Here is a 20,902-nt window from a genome sequence, read left to right on the forward strand (position 1 = left end):
AAAGTTTAATTAGCTTTCACTCTTCTTGTAGTGGAGTCACTCCTATAAAGTCTTCATGCAGAGCCTTCGCTCAGAACATCTGCCGAACAGACATCTGTTTTTGGAAATGAGTGCCACAATACTGTGCCATTGCAGGGAAGATGTAGTGTTATTGTGATGAGAATCACTTTGTATTTTGACAGATGGTGATTTAACACTTGGCTGTAACTTAACAACTTGTTTACATGCCTAGAAAAGTGATGGAGGACAACAGCTCATGGGTTGGTGGTGAGGTGAGACCGATCAATGATCGAGTGATTTCTGTGCAGGTCCTGGTCATGATGTTTCTTGGCATCAACTTTTTGCTCATTCTAACCTTTTTCAAGAATAAGTCCTTCTACACAATTTCACGCTACATCTTATTTGCTGTTACACTTCTTTCTGATAGCTTTTTATTACTCATATCTACTATTCTGTTCCTCTTGGCCTATTTTAATTTTACCATACAAGTTTGGTTATGTATCAATATTTCTGTGGTAGCGCTTCTGTATTCAATGGTCACACCAGTTACTCTGACAGCAATGACCTTGGAGCGATACGTTGCCATTTGCATGCCTCTGCGCCATGCAGAGCTGTGCTCCCAACGCATCCATGTGCATTGCATCCTCATCATTCATGGCCTCAGCTCTATTTCCTGCATTGCAGTTTTTTCCTCTTTCTTTGCATCAGCCTCTTTTAGCTTGTACTCGCAAGACAGGATATGCTCTGTGCAGATGTACATTTTGCACAGATGGCAGGGTCACATCAGGTCAGCTGTACAACAGTTTTACTTCTTGATCATGGTTATCATCATTGTATTCTGTTATGTGAAGATAATGAAAGTGGCCAAAACGGCATCCGGAGAGAACAAAAAGTCAACACGGAAAGGTCTCAGAACAGTAATCCTTCATGGTTTCCAGCTGCTGCTCTGTCTCATCCAGCTATGGACCCCATTCATAGAGAATTATGTATTTCAGATTAATTTAAGTTTATTTATCAATGTAAGGTTCTTTAACTATGTATTGTTTTATCTTACTCCAAAATGTCTGAGTCCTCTGATATATGGGCTCAGGGATGATCATTTTTTTCATGCATTGAAAAAGTATGTTGTCTTTGACTTGTATAAAACCAATATTTTGCAAGGTAGACTAACAGTTTCTAACAGACAAAATGTACAATGCACTTAAAAAGAAGTGACTCACTATGGTTGCAACTCACCTTGACATTTTCTTTTATTTCTAGCTGGTTTATTGTAAGAAGACCCAACTAATAACATACTTACATCTGTGTTGTATGCTTCTAAGAAAGAGACAATGCTTTTTTTCCCACATTATTTGACAGTGGATTAGTTTGAAATATTGAAGGAAGTTCAGTTATGGAACATGAGAAAGCAGTGAGCTGTCACCTAAGGTGCTGCAGGGAACAGACTCAGACCATTTGCTTTATAAAATCAGAACAAACTTTGTCTCAGTAATATTGAAAGATGCCAGTCAGCCTACTGCTTTACTTCTTTATCAATACAATATATTCTATCATATTGAACCACAGTTTTTTTTTTGTTGTTTTTTTGTTGTTTTCAATGTTGCAACCCAAAGTATCTATGGTCGTTCTTTTATCTACATCCTGACACTGCAATACAACCAAACTATGAAGTTTTTGTATTTTCTCATGTTCACCACAAGGATAAACAACTAGTGAAGATGCTGACTTTTTTCAACACACAGGATAAGTTTAGGATTTGCCAGAACTTCCCTAAAACAATGAAATACTCAAACAGTTCCTAATTCATTCAAATATAAAATGGACTGTCTATAAGCAGAATAGATTTAAGCAGTTTGCCTTATGGTCCAGAAATGGACATACTTCAAATTCACTTCATTTCACTCTATGAGTGGCATTAATTACTTTGAAATGCTTAACATTTTTTAATTTGGACTATGCTGTAAACTTTGTAAAGTACATTTCCCCTTCTGACAAAATTACATTGTTGATATGTAAATCTTTGTAAATGTACAAACTGATAACACTTGTAAACATTTAAGATAAAGTACATCCACAAATTGTCTATAGGGTTTTTTTTGTCTCTTTAAATCAACACCACCTGCTTACTGTATTGTTACATATTTAATACACAGATATGATACTGGTATTGATCCTCTGATGTTACTCTCCCCCAGACAGAAAATACTGTGAGTGTTTTATTTCCAAATTATTGATTACTGAGCAACTCCATTGAAGTGAACAATGTATGGATTTGAATGTATATTTTACTTTTGTATATGTTTGTTACGACCCCTCCCTTTTTGCTCTTACCAGGATGCAGCTGATCACCTCCTGCAGGAGCTGGCAGTCAGGGAGGGTCATTAAGGTCAGGTGCTGACACCTGGCTAGGCCTCTACCAAGGCTACAAATAACAGCTTGGTCTCTTAGTCTCGCTCTCTCTCCTAGGCTCCACAGCAGGTTCTGGGTTCGTCTCTGTGTTTTTCTGATATACAACAACACGCACGCACGCACGCACACACACACACACACACACACACACACGCTTCACTCATCCATACACTGCAACCATTACTGATGCCGCTACTCTCAACACCCCATGCTTTTGTAGGTAGTTTCCTTCTGAACGTTACAAATAAACATTTTTGTTGAAACTTAAAAACCTAACTTGTCTCCCCTCATTGTCACAAACAAAGAGCCAGTTCGTGATAAGTGGGGGCTCGTCCGGGATCCAGTATTGATCCTAAAATGGTGTAGAATTATTTTGGTCTGTATGCGTAATTTGGCCTGTTTTAGGTTGGTGTGTGTTTCCTCCTATATTAGACAATAGTCTTTGGTTTGCCTTTATTGGAGTGAACATTAGTTGTGTTCGGACATAGCTGTCTGTGCTGTGGTTAATCACCAACCGTTTTGGGAGGGGAAGTGTCAGGTTAAGGTGGCGGTGAAGGTGGGTAGAGCTTTAGCTCGGGAGCCTCTCTGTGGTTGTGAGAGGGTTGCCAGTTTCCTGGTTGCTTTCTTCACGCCGCTGGTTTAGCGTGCATAATTACTCCCCACCATTAACTGCACGAAGACTAGGGATGAGTTAGTTAACAGCTTTTATGATTGTAGTTATCATCAGGATAGGGGTGAGGCTACTGTTCCCCTGTTACCCCAGGTTTGGGTTTTCTGTGTGTCTTGGTCAAGGTTGATCATTTGGTTATTTGGTTTTGAGGATGGCTTCCCTTGTGGAGAGTTTCATCCAGGATCCTTCAGAGTCTTTGCTGGAGCAGTGCACTCAGGAACAGCTTCTTAAGATGGCAGACTACTATACAATTGACATTCCGGACTAGAAATTAAAGGAGAGTGTGAAAACATAATATGGTCTGTTCGAGGCTGGAGTCTTGTGCCGCCAGCCAGTTGGCAGTCCCGTGACCAATGTGGTGCTAACAACATTGGTGCTAGCAACTGCAGCAACAGAAGGAGTTGCTGCAGTTGCAATTAAAGTAGCCGTCATAGTTGGAGAGGTTAAAATTGGAAAAGGAAGTAGAACTAGAAACCATAAAGCATAAAACTGAGTGTGCAAAGTTGGAAGTGTAACAATATCAATTACAGCTGGTAAAAGAGCGTAAACTTTCAAATGTGAACAGAACTGATGGTCTTGAGGGTTCAGAGGGCAAGTCTTCTTAGTTTGACTTGGTTAATAATCTCCACTTGCTTCCCAGGTTCCACGTGTCTAATCCAGACTCATTTTTCTCTCTGTTTGAGAGAATAGCAGATGCTCAAGGCTGGCCAGATTCAGACAGAATCATCTTACTGCAGTGTGTTCTGACTGGTAAGGCCCAAGAGGCCTACTCAGCTCTAAAGGTAGCTGAGAGTAAGGTTTATGAGACAGTGAAGGCAGCAGTGATGAACGTATGTGAACTTGTGCCAGAGGCATATCGCCAGCGTTGCAGATCAAGGAAGAAGCTGGATAATCAGACCTACACTGAACTTGCCCTTGACTTAATTTCCCAGTTAAACTGCTGGTGTGCATCATCTGAAGCTAAAACATTTGTTGATCTCTGCAACCTGATGATCAGAGAACAACTTAAAAACTTGGTGCCTGACCATGTCGCTACATACATTAATGAACATAAAGTGAAATCTCCCAGAGAGGCTGCAGTTTTGGCTGATGAGTATGTTCTAACACACAGAAGTTTATTTGGTGCAAAGGGAGAAGCTCGTCCTACAAATGACACTTATCCCAGGTCAGGTAAGGTAAAACCAGCAAATGAGCCAGCTCTGCAAAAGTCAGGGTGGGCGGAGTTCAGCAGTCAGTTCTGACACCTGTAGGTACTGTCAGGCAGAGGGCACTGGAAAAATGAGATTCCAGTGTTGAAAGCCAGGAGGTCCTCTGGTCAGGTGAAACCTGCTGCTCTGGCTGCTCCAGTCATTACATCTGAGAGCAGGGAGCTAGACCAAGTGCAGGCCTGCACTGAGCCAGTAGTTCCTCAGGCTGACTACTCTGCTTTTATATCAGAGGGGTGGGTCTCATTGGTAGGAGGTGGAGTGCAGGTTCCCATTAAGATACTAAGAGACACTGGAACACTAGATTATTTCATTCTTGAGTCTCTGTTACCATCTTCATTCGAAATTGACACTGGTGGATGTGTAATCATACTTGGGATGGGTATGGTCCCATTCTCTGTCCCGTTGCATCGACTGGTTCTCAACTGTGGTCTTGTCCAGGGAGAGGTGTCAGTGGGTGTTTGTCACCAGTTGCCTGTTAAGGGTGGGCATATGATTTTAGGAAATTATTTGGCCAGTCACAAGGTGTGGGCCAAAGGTGAGCCTAAGGTAGTGAAACCCCCTATGTTCCCCATTGTGCTAGCGCCCTCTGTGACACCACTGCACTCAGGTAACATTTTCCCAGGCTGTGCCATCACCCGTGCTGCCAGCTGTGATGCACAGAGTGTGGTGGAGCCGGAGTGTTTGGGGTTGCCAGATTCTCTGCTGGTTGACCAGTTGGCAGGTTCTCAACTACTGCATGTAGCTGAACAGAAGGCTGATTCCTCTTTAACTGAGCTGTTTGACAGAGTTGTGCCAGCATCGGAGGTGAGGGACACTGCTCAGGGCTATTTCCTCCAAAAGGGCCTATTGGCTAACTGTCACAGTAAAGTGCTCCAAATGTCACACGGTGATGTGGCAGGTCACCTTGGCATCTCCAAAGTAAAGCAGATTGCTTATTGTACAGAGCTGTCGGGTGATTGGGAGTTGCGCAGGGTGCGTGGCCCACTTGCAGTTTTGCAAGGTGGGTGCTTGCCAGAGGATCCACCTCAGGATCTTGTGGTTCGTGTCAACAGCTTCGGACTGGAGCTGTGCGGGGCAGGTGGGCTGGCTGGGCAGAGGCTGCAGGGGTCACAGAGCAAGATGAGGAAACGGTGTGACCAACAGGCTGGATCTCGCCAGTTTGACCCAGGTGACTCTGTGCTTGCTCTTCTGTCTCCTGTGGATTCACATTTTAAGGCAGGGTTTGGTGGCCCTTTCTCTGTGGTAGTTGAGGGAGAAGGGGTACACATTGCTTCTGATGATGGGGTGTTAAGAGGCCGGTTGAGGAACTCAGAAACACTAAAAGAGCTGGATATCCTTGTTTGGCACTTGTTTGGGCTCTGCAGCATTTTGATATTTATACCACTGTCACAGTCACTGCATAACCCTCATCAGAGGCTAAAGAGGTGTTCCTGCAGCCAAATACTTTGGTTGTCCGACACATTAAAGGGACTGACAATGTAATTGCGGACGCACTGTCTCAGGCACCCGTGGACTCTTAGTCTTCATTTGCATTAGGGCTGCAACTAATGATTATTGTGGTTGTCCACTAATCTATTGATTATTTTTTCGATTAGTCACGATTATTTTGGCAGCATCTCTTTCTACTTTGGTTTTACCTTCATATTCTCAGAGCAAATTAAAAACCCATGAAACATGCATTTGAGAACTTAATATTTTGAAACACAACTGGATTTTTAATGTCAACTGAACTAATTCATACTAATTATTACAGTTTTTAATTGATTATCCTTCACGTTAATTATTACTGATATTGTTGCAGTCAGACAGAAACCTCTTATTTGCAAATTTGACTTATTTTTGTAGAACTATTTTACTGGCCACCCTTCACATCTGTACACATTATTAGCCAATGAATGTATTAAAGAGCATGTCTCCAGTTGGCCTCTTGTCTGATGACACATGGGGCAGCACACTCATACTTGTTGTTGTCATTCGAGATCTGTTTAATTTTTAATAACTATGAACTTTAATGAATCACTTTTTGGTTGCACACTAATGGATGGATTGAATGTGTCTAAAAAATGCAAATCCATTTCAGTTTGATTTTCTTGTAGGTTTGTAAGCTATTTTTTTTTAAATAACTCAAAATAATCTACCTCGAGTCACACGTAAATGTAATGTCATGTATTGAAGATGGGAGGTTACCGCCCGAAAAAGTTCCAGAACTTTGGACATGTTTGGTTTCGCTTTCCCGCTCTCCTCAACATGTTCCGCCATCATTCATATTCTTCTTATTTGTAATCGATTACGTCAACTAATCGTTGCAGCCCTAATTTGCATGCTGTGTCTCATTTCAATGCTCCCCTCAGTTCACCATTCGTCTCTTCCTCCCCTTATACTGCTCCTTTGGTACCAAGGCTGTTGGGTTGGTGAGGACGGATGTGCTGGAGGATGCAGCTTGGACGGGGTACCGTACTGATCATCAGCTAATGGATGACGTATTAACCCTGACAGATTGGGACATATTGTTTTTGACAGTGTCATTTGTTCAATATATAATACTCGGTGAAACCTCGTTCTTATGGAGGGGGGTGTTACGACTAGGGCTGCACGATATTAGAAAAAAGTGACATTGCGATTTTTTTAACCCTGCAATATATATTGCGATATGTAAAAATACAGGAATTTTCGTCAGATGACCTGAATAGCACTTTATGTGATGCTGCATTTCAAAATGATCAGCATTTATATTTCCTATGAGCTCATGCATGCGTGCGCCCTCCCAGAACTCCCATTCCTCAGCTGGCTTACTTTCATTTATAAAAATTACGCCTGTCTAATTTTCCTTCGGGTGCGGGTTGGTAACAATTTATAGCGGGCTGGCGCAGGTGCGAAATGTAATTTGTGCTACTGTAGGAAAACGGGTCGGATGCAGTTTTAAGTATGCGGTGTACGGGCGGGTTTTCAAAATAAGACCTGTGTAGGACTCTGCTGTGTGATACCCAGAGATTAAATTGGGCCGGAGCCCTCCGGAGTTCAGCTCCGCTTCCTCAGCAGGAGCTGAGCTCCCTCTGCTTCAGTGTTTCATTGTAATCATGGGTGTAACTACCATGACTTTTTAAAATCATTAATTTGGATCCCCATCAATACATCAGCCTGTTCACTCAGCTTTGTGTCAGAGCTTCATTACTGAATCCGTTCCGCTCGTTTATTGTGATAAAACCTGGACCAATGATACTCCAGTCCATGTTTTCTTGCATACTGCGCAAGTGCACGCACGCACGCACGCACACACGGTGCTACTGACGCACAGAAGGTGGGTGAGGTAACTGTCACAGCAAAATGTTAACTTAGTTTACTGAAACTGTCTGTATTTTTCACCTTTTTGTTTCTGTGATGAAGTCTCTACATAGCTAATGCTACGTTAGCAAATTGTGAAAAGATGAGGAGGGCAAGTAGTTTTCAATTGATTAACCACCCTCCTCATTAGCTAAACGTAGACGAGCTAATGCAAGTTAGCGTTTCCCATTAATCAAGTCATTCTGCCACAGTCTCTCACAGAAAACAAAAAGAAAGTTACATCACGACCCCGCCTCCGCCGCTCCCGCCATAGCCTTCTGAAAACCTATGGGAAACACAGCAAATAGTGAGAAAATTAGGAGTTGGTTAGTTTTCATTTGATTAACGTTATACCTGGTCTGTTCTTGGCTGACAGTCTCTTGGTTTGATGTTTGCGCCCCTAGACAATTTCTCTTCTGGATATTTCATTCATAAACTGGATCATAACACTGATATTTTACTTTGAGGCTTTGGGTGAATTTCCAGTTTCATAGACTGTTACTTTACAGTCAGTTGTACTTCAATTCATGAAAGAATAGATACTGCTCACTAAATAATTATCACTCCACCACCTCTCCTGACATCTAGGTTCTAACTTGTAAGTCAGCGACAGATGCAGGATGCAGGGACAGTGCAGAGATCCTTTGCTGTGGTGAGTAACATAATGAAAGGGATAAGACAGTTTAAAATAATTTGTCAATGGGAATATTGAATAGGAAACATTCAATTCAGGGTGCCCTGTCTGACCACTTAGGAGAGCATCACTTACCGTATTTTACAATTATGAACCATCTTATGCTAGGCTCACTTTCAAACCGTTAATCAACAATGGATTCTTAAATTCAATGTGATTTATTTGTAAAGGCATAGATCACCAAAAAAATAATTGAAATACCTGGGTTGTGAATGGCATATTACATTGCAAAGAATCAATGGACTCAACATGGGAGTCCTGGATACTAATGTTTTATGCACAGATATTGTACATTTCATTGCAGAAGACATGAAAAAAGCCCTGATGGTGAGAATCAGGTGTACAAGGCCCAAGGTGTCTATTCTGATTGATGAAAGCACTACAGTTAGCAAAAAATCTTGTTTGGTTGTATATATGCAAGCAGCTGTGCAAAATTCAGACCCACTTACCTTTTTCTTAAATGTCTTTGAGCTGGAGCAGACTACAGCAGATGGCATAACTGATGCATTGCTCAACTGCCTCGTGGACAACGGATTAGATAATGACTTTCTAAAGGAATGCTTCCTTGGGTTCTGTTCAGATGGGGCATCATTGATGCTGGGTAGAAAGGCAGGGGTGTATGCAAAGCTAAAAGAGAAATACCCTGACATTGTTGGCTGGCACTGTCTCAATCACAGGCTGGAACTTGCAGTTGGTGATGCAGTAAAGTGCTGTACTGAGTCTAATCACTTTAGAAGTTTCCTAGACAAACTGTACAGTCTCTACAGCCAATCTCCAAAGAACCTTAGAGAACTAGACAAAGCTGCAGAATCAGTGGGAACACAGTTACGCAAGATAGGTTGCGTTTTAAATGTAAGGTGGGTAGCCTCCTCCTACCGAACTGTTGAGGCTGTGTGGAACATGTATAGTGCTCTGCATAAGCACTTCATAAGTGCTAGTCAAGATGTGGCTAGAACGTCTTCAGAGAGGTGCATGTATGAAGGGCTGGGAGAAAAACTGTCCTCTGCAGACTTTTGACGTTTGATGCCCTAGAAAAGCTAAAAGACTTGTCTGAAGCATTACAAAACAGGGATATCCGTTTGTCAGAAGCTATGAAAAAAGACAGGCTGACATTTGTTCAGCAATGAAGAAGACAAATGGGCCACACTATGAACTTGCTTGTCAGGCTGTTGAGGAGGGTGTATTCAAAGGGGTGACAGTGAGAACAGGTGGAAGACAAACAATGATTCCACCCCAGAAATTCTTTGATGCTTTGAGTAACAGTATGCTGTCCAGGAAGACCACAGAGGAGGAAATAGAACTTTATGAACAACTTAATGTCCTGAAACCTGGCCTACTCCTGTACCCGTGCTCTTTGGAGAACTGGAATTAAGACAGCTATGCAATCGTCTGAGGGTAAATCACTCCACTGTAAAACAAGATTTCAGAGACTTTAAGGAAAATAAAACCATGCCACTAAGAGGAGGACTGGTCAAACTACAACAAGTAGCAGATACACTGGCTGTATGCACAGCAGAATGTGAAAGAGGATTTTCCCTTATGAACACTATAATTTCACCTGTTTGGAATCAGCTTAAAATTCACAATCTGTCCTGCTTGATGTTTATAAACCTAGTGGATCCACCATTGGAAATGTGGAACCCAGAAAAACATGTAAAGAAGTGGGTTATGATCGGCAGACCATATAGGAAGAGACAGGAGGGGCAGAAACTTGAACTGAATCCAATTTGGAAAGTTATAAATTAAATTGTCTGCTGATATGTGGTTTGATGTTTTGACATGCAGATGTATGTGTGAGATGTATATAACTGTATGAATTGATGGTAAGGTGTAAACAATGCAAATAATTGATGTGTATTGATGAGATGGAAATAAATGTTGCTAATATGTAAACTGATTATGTATATTGTGAATACGTTTTACAAATTACAGTGTAGATTGATGGTGAAATGTAGGAATAATAAGTTATGTGAATGTGAGATATAATCAAGATAATGGCCGCAGAGTGAAGAAGGGCTCCCCCTCCTTACAAAAGCCAATTTAACCACTGGTGGTACCAATGTAAAAAGTCAAACAAATTAATGGTGTTACCTCGTTGTGGCAACAGATGCCACACACTGTCGACGCAGAACACGTGTTTGGTCAATATCATCCTTCTTGTAGCCGAAATAATTCCAGGTAACTGACGTTGCTTTTCTTTTTGGCACCAAGTCTTCGTTCTCGCAATTTTCTCTTGTTCGTTGCTCATTTTTCAATGTTGTTACCAGCGACTCACTCTATGTGCAGGGGCTGGTCTGCTTTAGCACACTGATTAAGAACTAATGTGATTGCTGGATCGCTGTGCATGCAGAGTCTGCAGAGTCTGCATGCACAGTCTGCATGCAAAGTGTGTCAGGTGCCCTTGAAATTAGATGAGTTCATTTGCGTCCTACCTCGCAGGCTCTGCGCTGTGACTACTGCACACATGTACATCGCGATGGTATATATCGATATATCGTGCAGCCCTGCTTACGACCCCTCCCTTTTTGCTTTTACCAGGATGTAGCTGATCACCTCCTGCAGGAGCTGGCAGTCAGGGAGGGTCGTTAAGGCCAGGTGCTGACACCTGGCTAGGCCTCTTCCAAGGCTACAAATAACAGCTTGGTCTCGTTGTCTCGCTCTCTCTCCTTGGCTCCACAGCAGGTTCTGGGTTCGTCTCGGTGTTTTTCTGATTTACAACAACACGAGCACACACACACGCTTCACTCATCCATACACTGCAACCATTACTGATGCCGCTACTCTCCACACCCCATGCTTTTGTAAGTAGTTTCCTTCTGAACGTTACAAATAAACATTTTTGTTGAAACTTAAAAACCCGACTTGTCTCCCCTCATTCATTGTCAGAAACACTGAGCCAGTTTGTGACAATGTTACACGCATATTTGAAAAGATATGACACGTGGCCTTTGGTCCTGAATCTGTTAAGAGCTTGTCTGTTTCAATCACTCCTTGTGAAATTAAATTTGAGAATAACAGAAACATTTGAATCATTTCTGCACAGTTTCCATTTCACCCAGTTAATTTTATGTCATTATTTACATTTACATTTCTATTTGATTTATTTCATATTGTTGTATTCTTTTTTTACACTTACATTTTACTCCCATTTTACACAATCCACGTTCATTATTTTGTCAGAAACAAATTATTTGTATTTGACTGTTTGACTTTTGCACATTTCATATTAAAATAGTTAATTTGTTGACATGTATTGTCTGCTGATTTATTTTGTTATTTTCCAGCTCACCAGCAAGCCATGATTATGGCTGTGTGAGATGTACAATGGAGAAAACGATGTGGCCTCGTCAATTCGTTAATATTGGAAGTGCTTTTCAATGGAAAAAACAATGTAGCCTGGTCAATATATAATCCATGGTCTAACACACTGTCACACCGAGCAAAATCCCCCCCCTCGAGAGATCAAGTTTGGAGACCGCTAGCTTGCACTTTTAGCACATTTCATGTTAAAATAGTTAATTTGTTGACATTGAATGCATTGTCTGGGGATTTATTTTGTTGTTTTCCAGTTCATCAGTAAGCCATGATTATGGTTGTGTGAGATGTACAATGGAGAAAACGATGTGGCCTCGTCAATTCCTTAATATTGGAAGTGCTGAGGAAGGTGCTGCATTTGGGGAACGGAGTGTGGCCGGTTCAAGTTCAGCTACGGACCACAATATGGAAGTGGACTGGTAGTTGAAGAGGTGCCAGTTCACTTCCTTGACTACTGCCGAGGTGCCCGTGAGCAAGGCACCAAACGCCCATATGCTCCCTGGGCGCTGTCACAGCAGCCCGCTGCTCCTAGCTTGAAGTGTGTGTGTGTATTTGTACACACTTACAATATATATGCAGCTAGTGATGGGTCAAATGCAGAGAATAATTTCCCCTCGGGGATAAATAAAGTCTAGAAAAAAAAAAAGAAAAAAGAAAAAAAAAATTTAGGTGGGGAGGTGAGAGGCACCAAATCAAATTCTGCTTAGGGCCCCATAAAGTCTTGGGCCAGCTCTGAATCGATATATATATCGATGTATAAATAAATACACTGTAGTTTTGCACTGTGGCTACCAAGTCAGGTTAAGATAAGGGTCAGTCAGGGGCCACGACAGTAATGGTGGCTTACAACCCAGATATGTCTACAGATAGCCACTAAGACAACGAGCAGGTGTTGATGACGACACTGTGGTGAGCAAAGTTTAATTAGCTTTCACTCTGCTTCTAGTGGAGTCACTCCTACAAAGTCTTGATGCAGAGTCTTCGCTCAGAACCACTTGCCGAACAGACGTCTGTCTTCAGAAATGAGTGCCACAATACTGTGCCACTGCAGGGAAAATGTAGTGTTTTTGTGATGAGAATCGCTTTGTACTTGGACGGATGGTGATTTGACACTTGGCTGTAACCCAACAACTTTTGTATGTGCCTAGAAAAGTGATGGAGAACAACAGCTCATGGGTTGGTGGTGAGGTGAGACAGATCGATGATCGGGTGATTTCTGTGCAGCTCCTGGTCATGATGTTTCTTGGCATCAACTTTTTGCTCATTCTAACCTTTTTCAAGAAGAAGTCCTTCTACACAATTTCACGCTACATCTTATTTGCTGTTACACTTCTTTCTGATAGCTTTTTACTATTCATATCTAACATTCTGTTCCTCTTGGCCTATTTTAATTTTACCATGCAAGTTTGGTTATGTATCAATATTTCTATGGTAGTGCTTCTGTATTCGATGGTTACACCAGTTACTCTAACAGCAATGACCTTGGAGCGATATGTTGCCATTTGCATGCCTCTGCGTCATGCAGAGCTGTGCTCCCAACGCATCCATGTGCATTGCATACTCATCATTCACGGCCTTAGCTCTTTACCCTGCATTGCAGTTTTTTCCTCTTTCTTCGCATCAGCCTCTTTTAGCTTTTACACACAAGACAGGGTATGCTCTATGCAGATGTACATTTTGCACAGATGGCAGGATCACATATGGTCAACTGTACAACAGATTTACTTCTTCATTATGGTTTTCACCATTGTATTCTGTTATGTTAAAATAATGAAAGTGGCCAAAACGGCATCCGGAGACAATAAAAAGTCAACACAGAAAGGTCTCAGAACAGTAATTCTTCATGGTTTCCAGCTGTTGCTCTGTCTCATCCAGCTATGGACCCCATTCATAGAGAATGTTGTATTTGAGATTAATTTATTTATTTTCTATAATGTAAGGTTCTTTAACTATGTAACGTTTTATCTTACTCCAAAATGTCTAAGTCCTCTGATATATGGGCTCAGGGATGATCATTTTTTTCATGCACTGAAAAACTATACCTTCTTTTACTTGTTTAAAATAAATATTTTGCAAGGCAGGCTTGTATTTTTTAACAGGAAAAAAACACAATGCACTTAGTAAAGGTGACTCACTATGGTCGCAATTGAGTTTAACATGAGAATTTTAAGAACATTTTATTTCTAACTGGTAAATTGCAACAAGCTCTACTGATAACAAACTTCATCAATTGTGATAGTTGTGATGTTAAATCTGTGTTGTATGCTTCCATGAACAAGACAACGCTCTTTTTCTGCATCTTTTGACAATGGATCGGTTTGAATTATTGCAGGAAGTTCTGTAATGGAACATGAGAAAGCAGTGAGCTGTCCCATAAGGAGCTGCAGGGGACAAGACTCAGACCACGAGCTACATAAAATCAGATCAAGTTTGCTTACAGAAATATTGAAGGAGGCCAATCAGCCTCCTAGCCTACTTCTTTATCAAAACAATATATCATATCATGTTGTACCACTTTTTTTTTTTCTGCAAAAGAATTCTTCTTGAAAACAAATTACAATAGAGCGCCTGATTTTACAGTACCATACACTTTAATGTCACAAGCCAACATATCTTTTATAGTTCCTTCATCTACATCCTGATACATTACAAATTGTGAAGTTCATGTACTTTTCCACGTTCACCATAACGTAAACAACTGGTGACGATGCTGACTTTTTGTTAACACATGAAAAGGTGAAGATTTGCCTGAACTTCCCTAAAAAAGAATTTGAAATAGGCTACTTTTCCTTATTTCTTCAAATACAAAATGCACTGTCTATAAGCACAACAGATTGAAGCAGTTTGTCTTGTTGTTCAGAAATCAACATTCTTTAAGATAATTTATTAAATAAAGACGGGTTACATTTGCTCTCATCACAAAAATGCAGTGTTGATATGTAAATCTTTGTAAACGTATAAATTGATAACACCTTTGAACTCTTCACATAAAGTAAATCCAGAGATTTTCGATAAATTATTTTTTAAATCTTTAAATGCACACCAACTGCTTACTGTATCATTGCATATTCAATACACAGCTATGAAACTAGTATTGATCCTCTGATGTTACCCTCCCCAAGGGAGGAAATACTGTGAGGATTTGCTCCTAAAATGTTGAAGTAAAGATTTTATATTCAGTGACACGAGACTGAGCGGTCTAAGCAACTCCGGTGAAATGAACAATGAACATTTTCACAAACAAAACCACACAATACTTTAGAGTTTAGGTAGTTGATTTAAATGTGTAGAGGACTGGGAAGGATGGGAAAGAGGGATCAGTGTTGCTTGATTAGGAAAAGGGATTAAAGTCGGTGGATGAAGGAAAGGGGGGTTGAGGTTAGTGGACGAAGGAAAGCGGGGTTGAGGTTGCAGGATGAAGGAAAGGGGGGTTAAGATTGGTGGATGAGGAAAAAGGGGTGGAAGTTGCTGGATGAAGGAAAGGAGGTTGGTGGATATAGAGAGGGGATTGAGTTGGGTTGCAGAGTGGCTAGTTCATCTGAGAGACGGGGAGGTTGTGACTCAGAGTTGGGGCACATCTCGATGGCCACAATTCTCTGTCAGTGTGGCTTCTTCATCCCAAAGACCACAATGCAACACATTAGAAAAAAGCGCTGCAAAGACCACAATGCAACACATTAGAAAAAAGCGATGCAAATTGACTGCAACACAACGGAAGTGTTTCCAGAGGACAATTAAAAGTGATGCACACATCCGGACACGCATGTTGTTGATGCAGATTTAATATAATTTATAATGTAATAAGATAATAGCGTATTGCAGTGATCTGCTGTTAAACTATCGCTAATTAAAAGCAAAAGGTTAATGATAGTTTAACAGCAGATCACTGCAATAGGCTAATATCTGAATCATGCGATCAGAATGTTAAAATAAATAAAAAACACATAGATTTTATCTTATTTTCCAACGCCACTGTTGGAAAGAGAACCTTAATAGCGGTGTGACTCAAAATCAACAACAAGCATGTCCAGACGTGTGGATCACTTTTAAGTGTCCTCTGGAAACACTTCCCTTGTGTTGCGGTCTATTTGCATCGCTTTTTTCTAATGTGTTGTGCTGTGGTCTTTGCAGCGAGTTTTCTAAATGCTGTGCATGTTGTTAAATTGATGCAGATGTTTTCTTAAAGCCCCTGTACGGAGTTTTTAACTGGATATGCAAAAGTCTCTGGTTTCTGCTGATGTGTCTCTGTTACCTACAACAGCAAATGAGCCCATCCGTGTGAAGATACACTATTTCTAAGTAGTCTAATTTTATACCTCTGAAAGGCCTTGGTCGGGTCGGACCACTGACGAAACGATTTACGGCAGTCAGACCAGAACTGACGACCCTCAGCATATCTGTTTTGTTGCTACACTAGCCAGTGCTAACCGAGCTAAAACTTTTGTCATGGCTGATAATGAGACAAAGAAAAGAAAAAGAATTCGAACCGAAGACCAACGAAAGGACAAGAGGGAATCAGATCGAGCTAGGGCTAAAACACGGATAAACATTGGCAATTCCTTCGAGAGATGGAGAGAGTTGCGGGGCTTGTAGGGATTCAAGTCGGATCCAGAATTTGCCCGATTCCTCCTAGACAGGTATGTAAATTTTATTTCATTTATGAAATGACCCAAATCTACACGCGCCGGCCAGACAAACATCTTCACAACAGTGGGCGCTAGGGCTCATGGGAAATGCGGTCTTCATTCCGGCAAAACACCACCGCTTTCGTCCACCGGGGCCGCCAAAATCAACACTAAATGAAAAGTCTGTACAGGGGCTTTAATTTGCTTGTCTTTTGTCTTTTTGCATGTGTTTTCTAAAGTTGCCGTGCTGTGAGCTCTCAGGGCCATAGTATGAACTGGTCAGTCTAACTTTGAGTTCGAGTGGAGGCGGTGAGTAGCTTGAAAAGCCGGGCTTTGTTGTCATTTTGTCACTTTCTAGCTCACCACCAAGTCTTGATAATGGTTGTGTGAGATGTAGAATGGGCAAACAATGGAGCATGGACAATAAATAGTTAATAGTGGCAAAGCAATGGTGGGTGGCGTGTTTAGATGGGGGCTAGGGGCCCCAAATCAAATTTTGCCTTGGGCCCATAAAGCCCTGGAGCAGCTCTGAATCAATATAATGTTGAGATAAATGTAGTGTTGCACTGTGTCTTACAAGTCAGGTTTGAAAAAGAGTCAGTCAGGGGCCACAACAGCAATGGTGGCTTACCACCCAGAAATGTCTACAGGTAGCCATTGAGATGATGAGCAGGTATTGATGACAACACTGTGGTGAGCAAAGTTTAATTAGCGGATACGCTCCTTGTAGTGGAGTCACTCCTATAAAGTCTTCATGCAGAGCCTTCGCTCAGAACAAATGCCAAACAGTGCTGTTCCATCGCAGGGAAAATGTAGTGTTTTTGTGATGAGAATCACAATTTGTCTTTTGACGGATGGTTATTTAACACTTGACTGTACCTCAACAACTTGTGTATCTGCCTAAAAGAACGATGGGGGACAACAGCTCATGGGTTGGTGGTGAGGTGAGACAAATCAATGATCGGGTGATTTCTGTGCAGCTACTGGTCATGATGTTTCTTGGCATCAACTTTTTACTCATCCTAACCTTTTTCAAGAAGAAGTCCTTCCACACAATTGCACGCTACATCTTATTTGCTGTTACACTACTGTCTGATAGCTTTCTATTACTCATATCTAATATTCTGTTCCTCTTGGCCTATTTTAATTTTACCATACAAGTTTGGTTATGTATCAATATTTCAATGGTAGTGCTTCTGTATTCGATGGTCACACCAGTTACTCTGACAGCAATGACCTTGGAGCGATATGTTGCCATTTGCATGCCTCTGCGCCATGCAGAGCTGTGCTCCCAACGCATCCATGTGCATTGCATTCTCATCATTCACAGCCTCAGCTCTTTACCCTGCATTGCAGTTTTTTCCTCTTTCTTTGCATCAGCCTCTCTGAGCTTGTACAAACAACACAAAATATGCTCTCTGCAGATGTATATTTTGCACAGATGGCAGGATCACATATGGTCAACTGTACAACAGATTTACTTTTTCATAATGGTTATCACCATTGTATTCTGTTATGTTAAAATAATGAAAGTGGCCAAAACAGCATCCGGAGACAATAAAAAGTCAACATGGAAAGGTCTCAGAACAGTAATCCTTCATGGTTTCCAGCTGCTGCTCTGTCTCATCCAGCTATGGACCCCATTCATAGAGAATTATGTATTTGAGATTAATTTAAGTTTATTCATCAATGTAAGGTTTTTTAACTATGTAATGTTCTATCTTACTCCAAAATGTCTGAGTCCTCTGATATATGGGCTCAGAGATGATCATTTTTTTCATGCACTGAAAAAATATGCCTTCTTTGACTTGTTTAACATAAATATTTTTCAAGGTAGACTAGTGCCTTTTAACAGAAAAAATGCACAACACACTTAAAAAAAGTGACTCACTACGGTTGCAATTCACTTTTTTTGAACAAGGCCTACTATTAACTAATCTACATTACTACTAGTTATGATTTTCGACTGCAGTAAAGGCAACAATGCTGGAGGGAAGAACAAACAAATTGGATTCATTTATAGTTAGGTTAGATATGGATATAGATAAATAGTGCTTTTTAAAATTCTTGTGCTATTGTGGATTGTTCATGATGCACTGTGCATTCTTTTTCTATAACTGTGCTGCTCAGAGATAATGCTTTTTTTTTTACAAACAAATATCTGCGGATAGTGCTGCCATCACACAAGTCAGAGACAAAGAACATATGGCTTTAAACATTTTTTGTTGTGCAGTTACAGTTGCCTGTGGTAACCAGTAATATCTAATGATTTAGTATTACTTGACATTGTAAAAACAAGGACCCACCAACACATATATCAAGTCAAATACAAGGTTTATTTTACATTTATTGCTAATGTGAATACATACAAACCATAGTTTTATAAAAAGAAAAGTCTTTGTTACAATAAAAATTTTTAAAAAACAACATTATGATCTGATGTTGGACAAGCCCCACTGCTACACAATATAGACATTTTAAAATCACCTTCAAGAAGCTCTTGGCTGATATTAACAAATCAAATAAATAGTTTTAAATAATGATTTTTGCAATCCTCAGCATTTGCAAATTGTTAGCAAGTCATTTCATCCTCTTTCAAAATTTTGTTTGCAAACGTAAACATTTTACAGGCTTAAAAATGTTGGGCTTTTTTGTTGTTATTTTTTACATTTTCCAATACCTCTATAAATGTGTCTCAGTCTTCACGGAGATAAGCTTCATGCAGCTCAGGCTCCTCACTATTGTCTCGAAAAGCAGCATATTCTGCCATCCTTTGGATCTCTTCAACTTTAGTCTCGGCCAGCTTCTTATCCGCGTCCGCTGACAGCTTCCGTGCCTCCTCCACCTGGGACTGGGCCACCTGAATGTTTGTCCTCACTGTGATGGACGCCTGCTCAGCTCCTGGAAACACACAGACACAAACACGGATTTTGTTTAATCGCAGTTTTAAAATAAAACGGTAAATGTTCCACGGTCTAATTTAGGCAGCAGATTAATTTAACTTGAGTCCTTTCATTCTTCCTTCATTATACATGCAGTGGTATTTCAGCATTACATCTAGACCCAGGACATAAAGCTGTACTCATTCAACTCACCTGAAGTGTGTGCTGCCTCAGCTGCCATTTTACACAGGTTGACAGCATTGATCCAGTTTGACTCAAAACGTCTGCATTCTTGTAGTCTAACACTAATCTGTCAGGACAAAGAAAATATGATGATGAGTCAAAATAATACATGCATGTTTTGCTATTGGTTCTGCAAAAAAAATAACAGCTGATTGAAGAGGACAAACTGAATGCTAGAGCAGATTTAGATTAGTTTTCAACTTTTCTTTAAAAGGGCAAAGCAAACAAACCTGTGCACGCTGGCTATTGATCACCTCCAGGAGCGAATCCTCCTCTGCTGGGGTCAGTTTTCCCAATGAGGCTAAATAACGTCTTTGGACAGCAATGCGTGTGTACACAGCCTGTTAGCAAACAGAGAGAGGACAGAAAGTCAGGGACAGTACAGGGTAATTCTCAAAATAATAACATTACAGTACTTCTTTCTACCTAACATGGTTTACATAATATGTGACAGACCACGCATGATTAAACAATATTATTCTCCATTCTAAGAGGGCTCATCTTTACCTTGTTATTATATTTGGATGTAAAGATTCAGACCTATGGCCATATAGACATTAATAGGTTCTGTATTGTGATAATGGTCTTTCTCATATATTTGCTTCCCAATGATGAATTAAACTTCTAAACTGAGGCTGGTGGTAAAAAAATGTGAATATTATGTTTGACATTTGAGGAAAAACCTACCTTTGAATAGTCTTTAATGGCATCTATGAGGGCCAAGGTGGTCTGGGAGAGGAAAGTACTTGAACTGTCTGTAACCACTGAGGCTGCTCTTCTGATCAGGGACTCATGAGAGAGGTATTCCACTTGCTACAAACAGAAGATCAGTATTTTAACTCCCCACAAACAAAATGAAGAACAAGAACAAACTTCTTTCTGAGGAATTGCTGCAGTTTGTGTTATACTGTCTCTGGCAGAAGACCCACCAACCTGTGCAAACGGGACAGCACAAAGTCCACGGGCAACATTAAGAGATGCTATGCTCATGGGCACAGCATCTGTCCTTTCGCCCAACTTCTGGACTCCAGTCTTCCTGCTGTTGAATAGGACACTCTCAGTACTGCTGTAGAAAAAGAAGGAAAGAATATAAGCAGGTTATTATAGTCAAAATCAGTGGTAATTCAAAATCTCTGTACTTACAGCAATGCAGGCTACACTTTACTGCGTATGATATGTCATTGCCTATTATTCATAACATACCTTAGGAAACGGATGCAGGCTGCTCCTCTCCTGACCACACTCTTGGTGGACCGGAATAGTGAAAAGTCTGTGTGATTTCGTAGCAGTCCTCCAGCAGCACGGGTGGTGCACACAGAACACGTACCAACAGCTTGCATCTTGCAGACTAACTGCAGCACTTAAAGAATGTACTTGATTTAATATGTGTTAAGCTAGTTGCTGATCGTTGGTTTTCTGTTTTCAGAAGTTCAAACTAATCCGTTGTCCACTGACTGTTGCCTTGAGAAATCAGTGGAGTATTCTTGCTTGCAATTTTCTGTCTGCTCGACGATGACCAACTGTCATGTCCTGTG

At 40.8% G+C, this 20,902-nt stretch overlaps 4 protein-coding genes across 5 annotated transcripts; 3 read left to right on the forward strand and 1 right to left on the reverse strand.

Annotated features, from left to right (window-relative positions):
* The first annotated feature begins 239 nt into the window (after window positions 1-239).
* Window positions 240-10,891, forward strand: LOC115571615 (uncharacterized). The gene is made up of 4 exons (XM_030401098.1): window positions 240-1,161; window positions 4,868-5,547; window positions 6,639-6,767; window positions 10,841-10,891. Exons 1-4 carry the CDS (start codon window positions 240-242, stop codon window positions 10,889-10,891), a joined length of 1,782 nt encoding a protein of 593 aa, XP_030256958.1.
* A 1,881-nt stretch (window positions 10,892-12,772) lies between these two features.
* Window positions 12,773-13,738, forward strand: LOC115571625 (odorant receptor 131-2-like). Its single transcript, XM_030401109.1, has one exon. It carries the CDS (start codon window positions 12,773-12,775, stop codon window positions 13,736-13,738), a length of 966 nt encoding a protein of 321 aa, XP_030256969.1.
* A 3,415-nt stretch (window positions 13,739-17,153) lies between these two features.
* LOC115571643 (odorant receptor 131-2-like) lies at window positions 17,154-18,119 on the forward strand. Its single transcript, XM_030401140.1, has one exon. The coding sequence runs from the start codon at window positions 17,154-17,156 to the stop codon at window positions 18,117-18,119; it is 966 nt and encodes a 321-aa protein (XP_030257000.1).
* Window positions 18,120-18,559: 440 nt separating this feature from the next.
* LOC115595738 (diablo homolog, mitochondrial-like) lies at window positions 18,560-20,902 on the reverse strand. 2 transcript variants are annotated; one of them, XM_030440539.1, is made up of 6 exons: window positions 20,571-20,902; window positions 20,301-20,433; window positions 20,055-20,180; window positions 19,598-19,708; window positions 19,338-19,434; window positions 18,560-19,143 (listed from the first exon to the last, which is right to left on the reverse strand). In XM_030440539.1, the coding sequence occupies exons 1-6, from the start codon at window positions 20,705-20,707 to the stop codon at window positions 18,938-18,940; spliced, it is 810 nt and encodes a 269-aa protein (XP_030296399.1). In that variant the 5' UTR covers window positions 20,708-20,902; the 3' UTR covers window positions 18,560-18,937. The 2 variants fall into 2 exon arrangements, with proteins under 2 accessions (XP_030296399.1, XP_030296406.1); XM_030440546.1 differs by having other exon boundaries at window positions 20,301-20,430; window positions 20,571-20,888.

This window comes from Sparus aurata, chromosome 2 (genome assembly GCF_900880675.1).
Source record: "Sparus aurata chromosome 2, fSpaAur1.1, whole genome shotgun sequence".
In the NCBI taxonomy this organism is placed as follows: domain Eukaryota; kingdom Metazoa; phylum Chordata; class Actinopteri; order Spariformes; family Sparidae; genus Sparus; species Sparus aurata.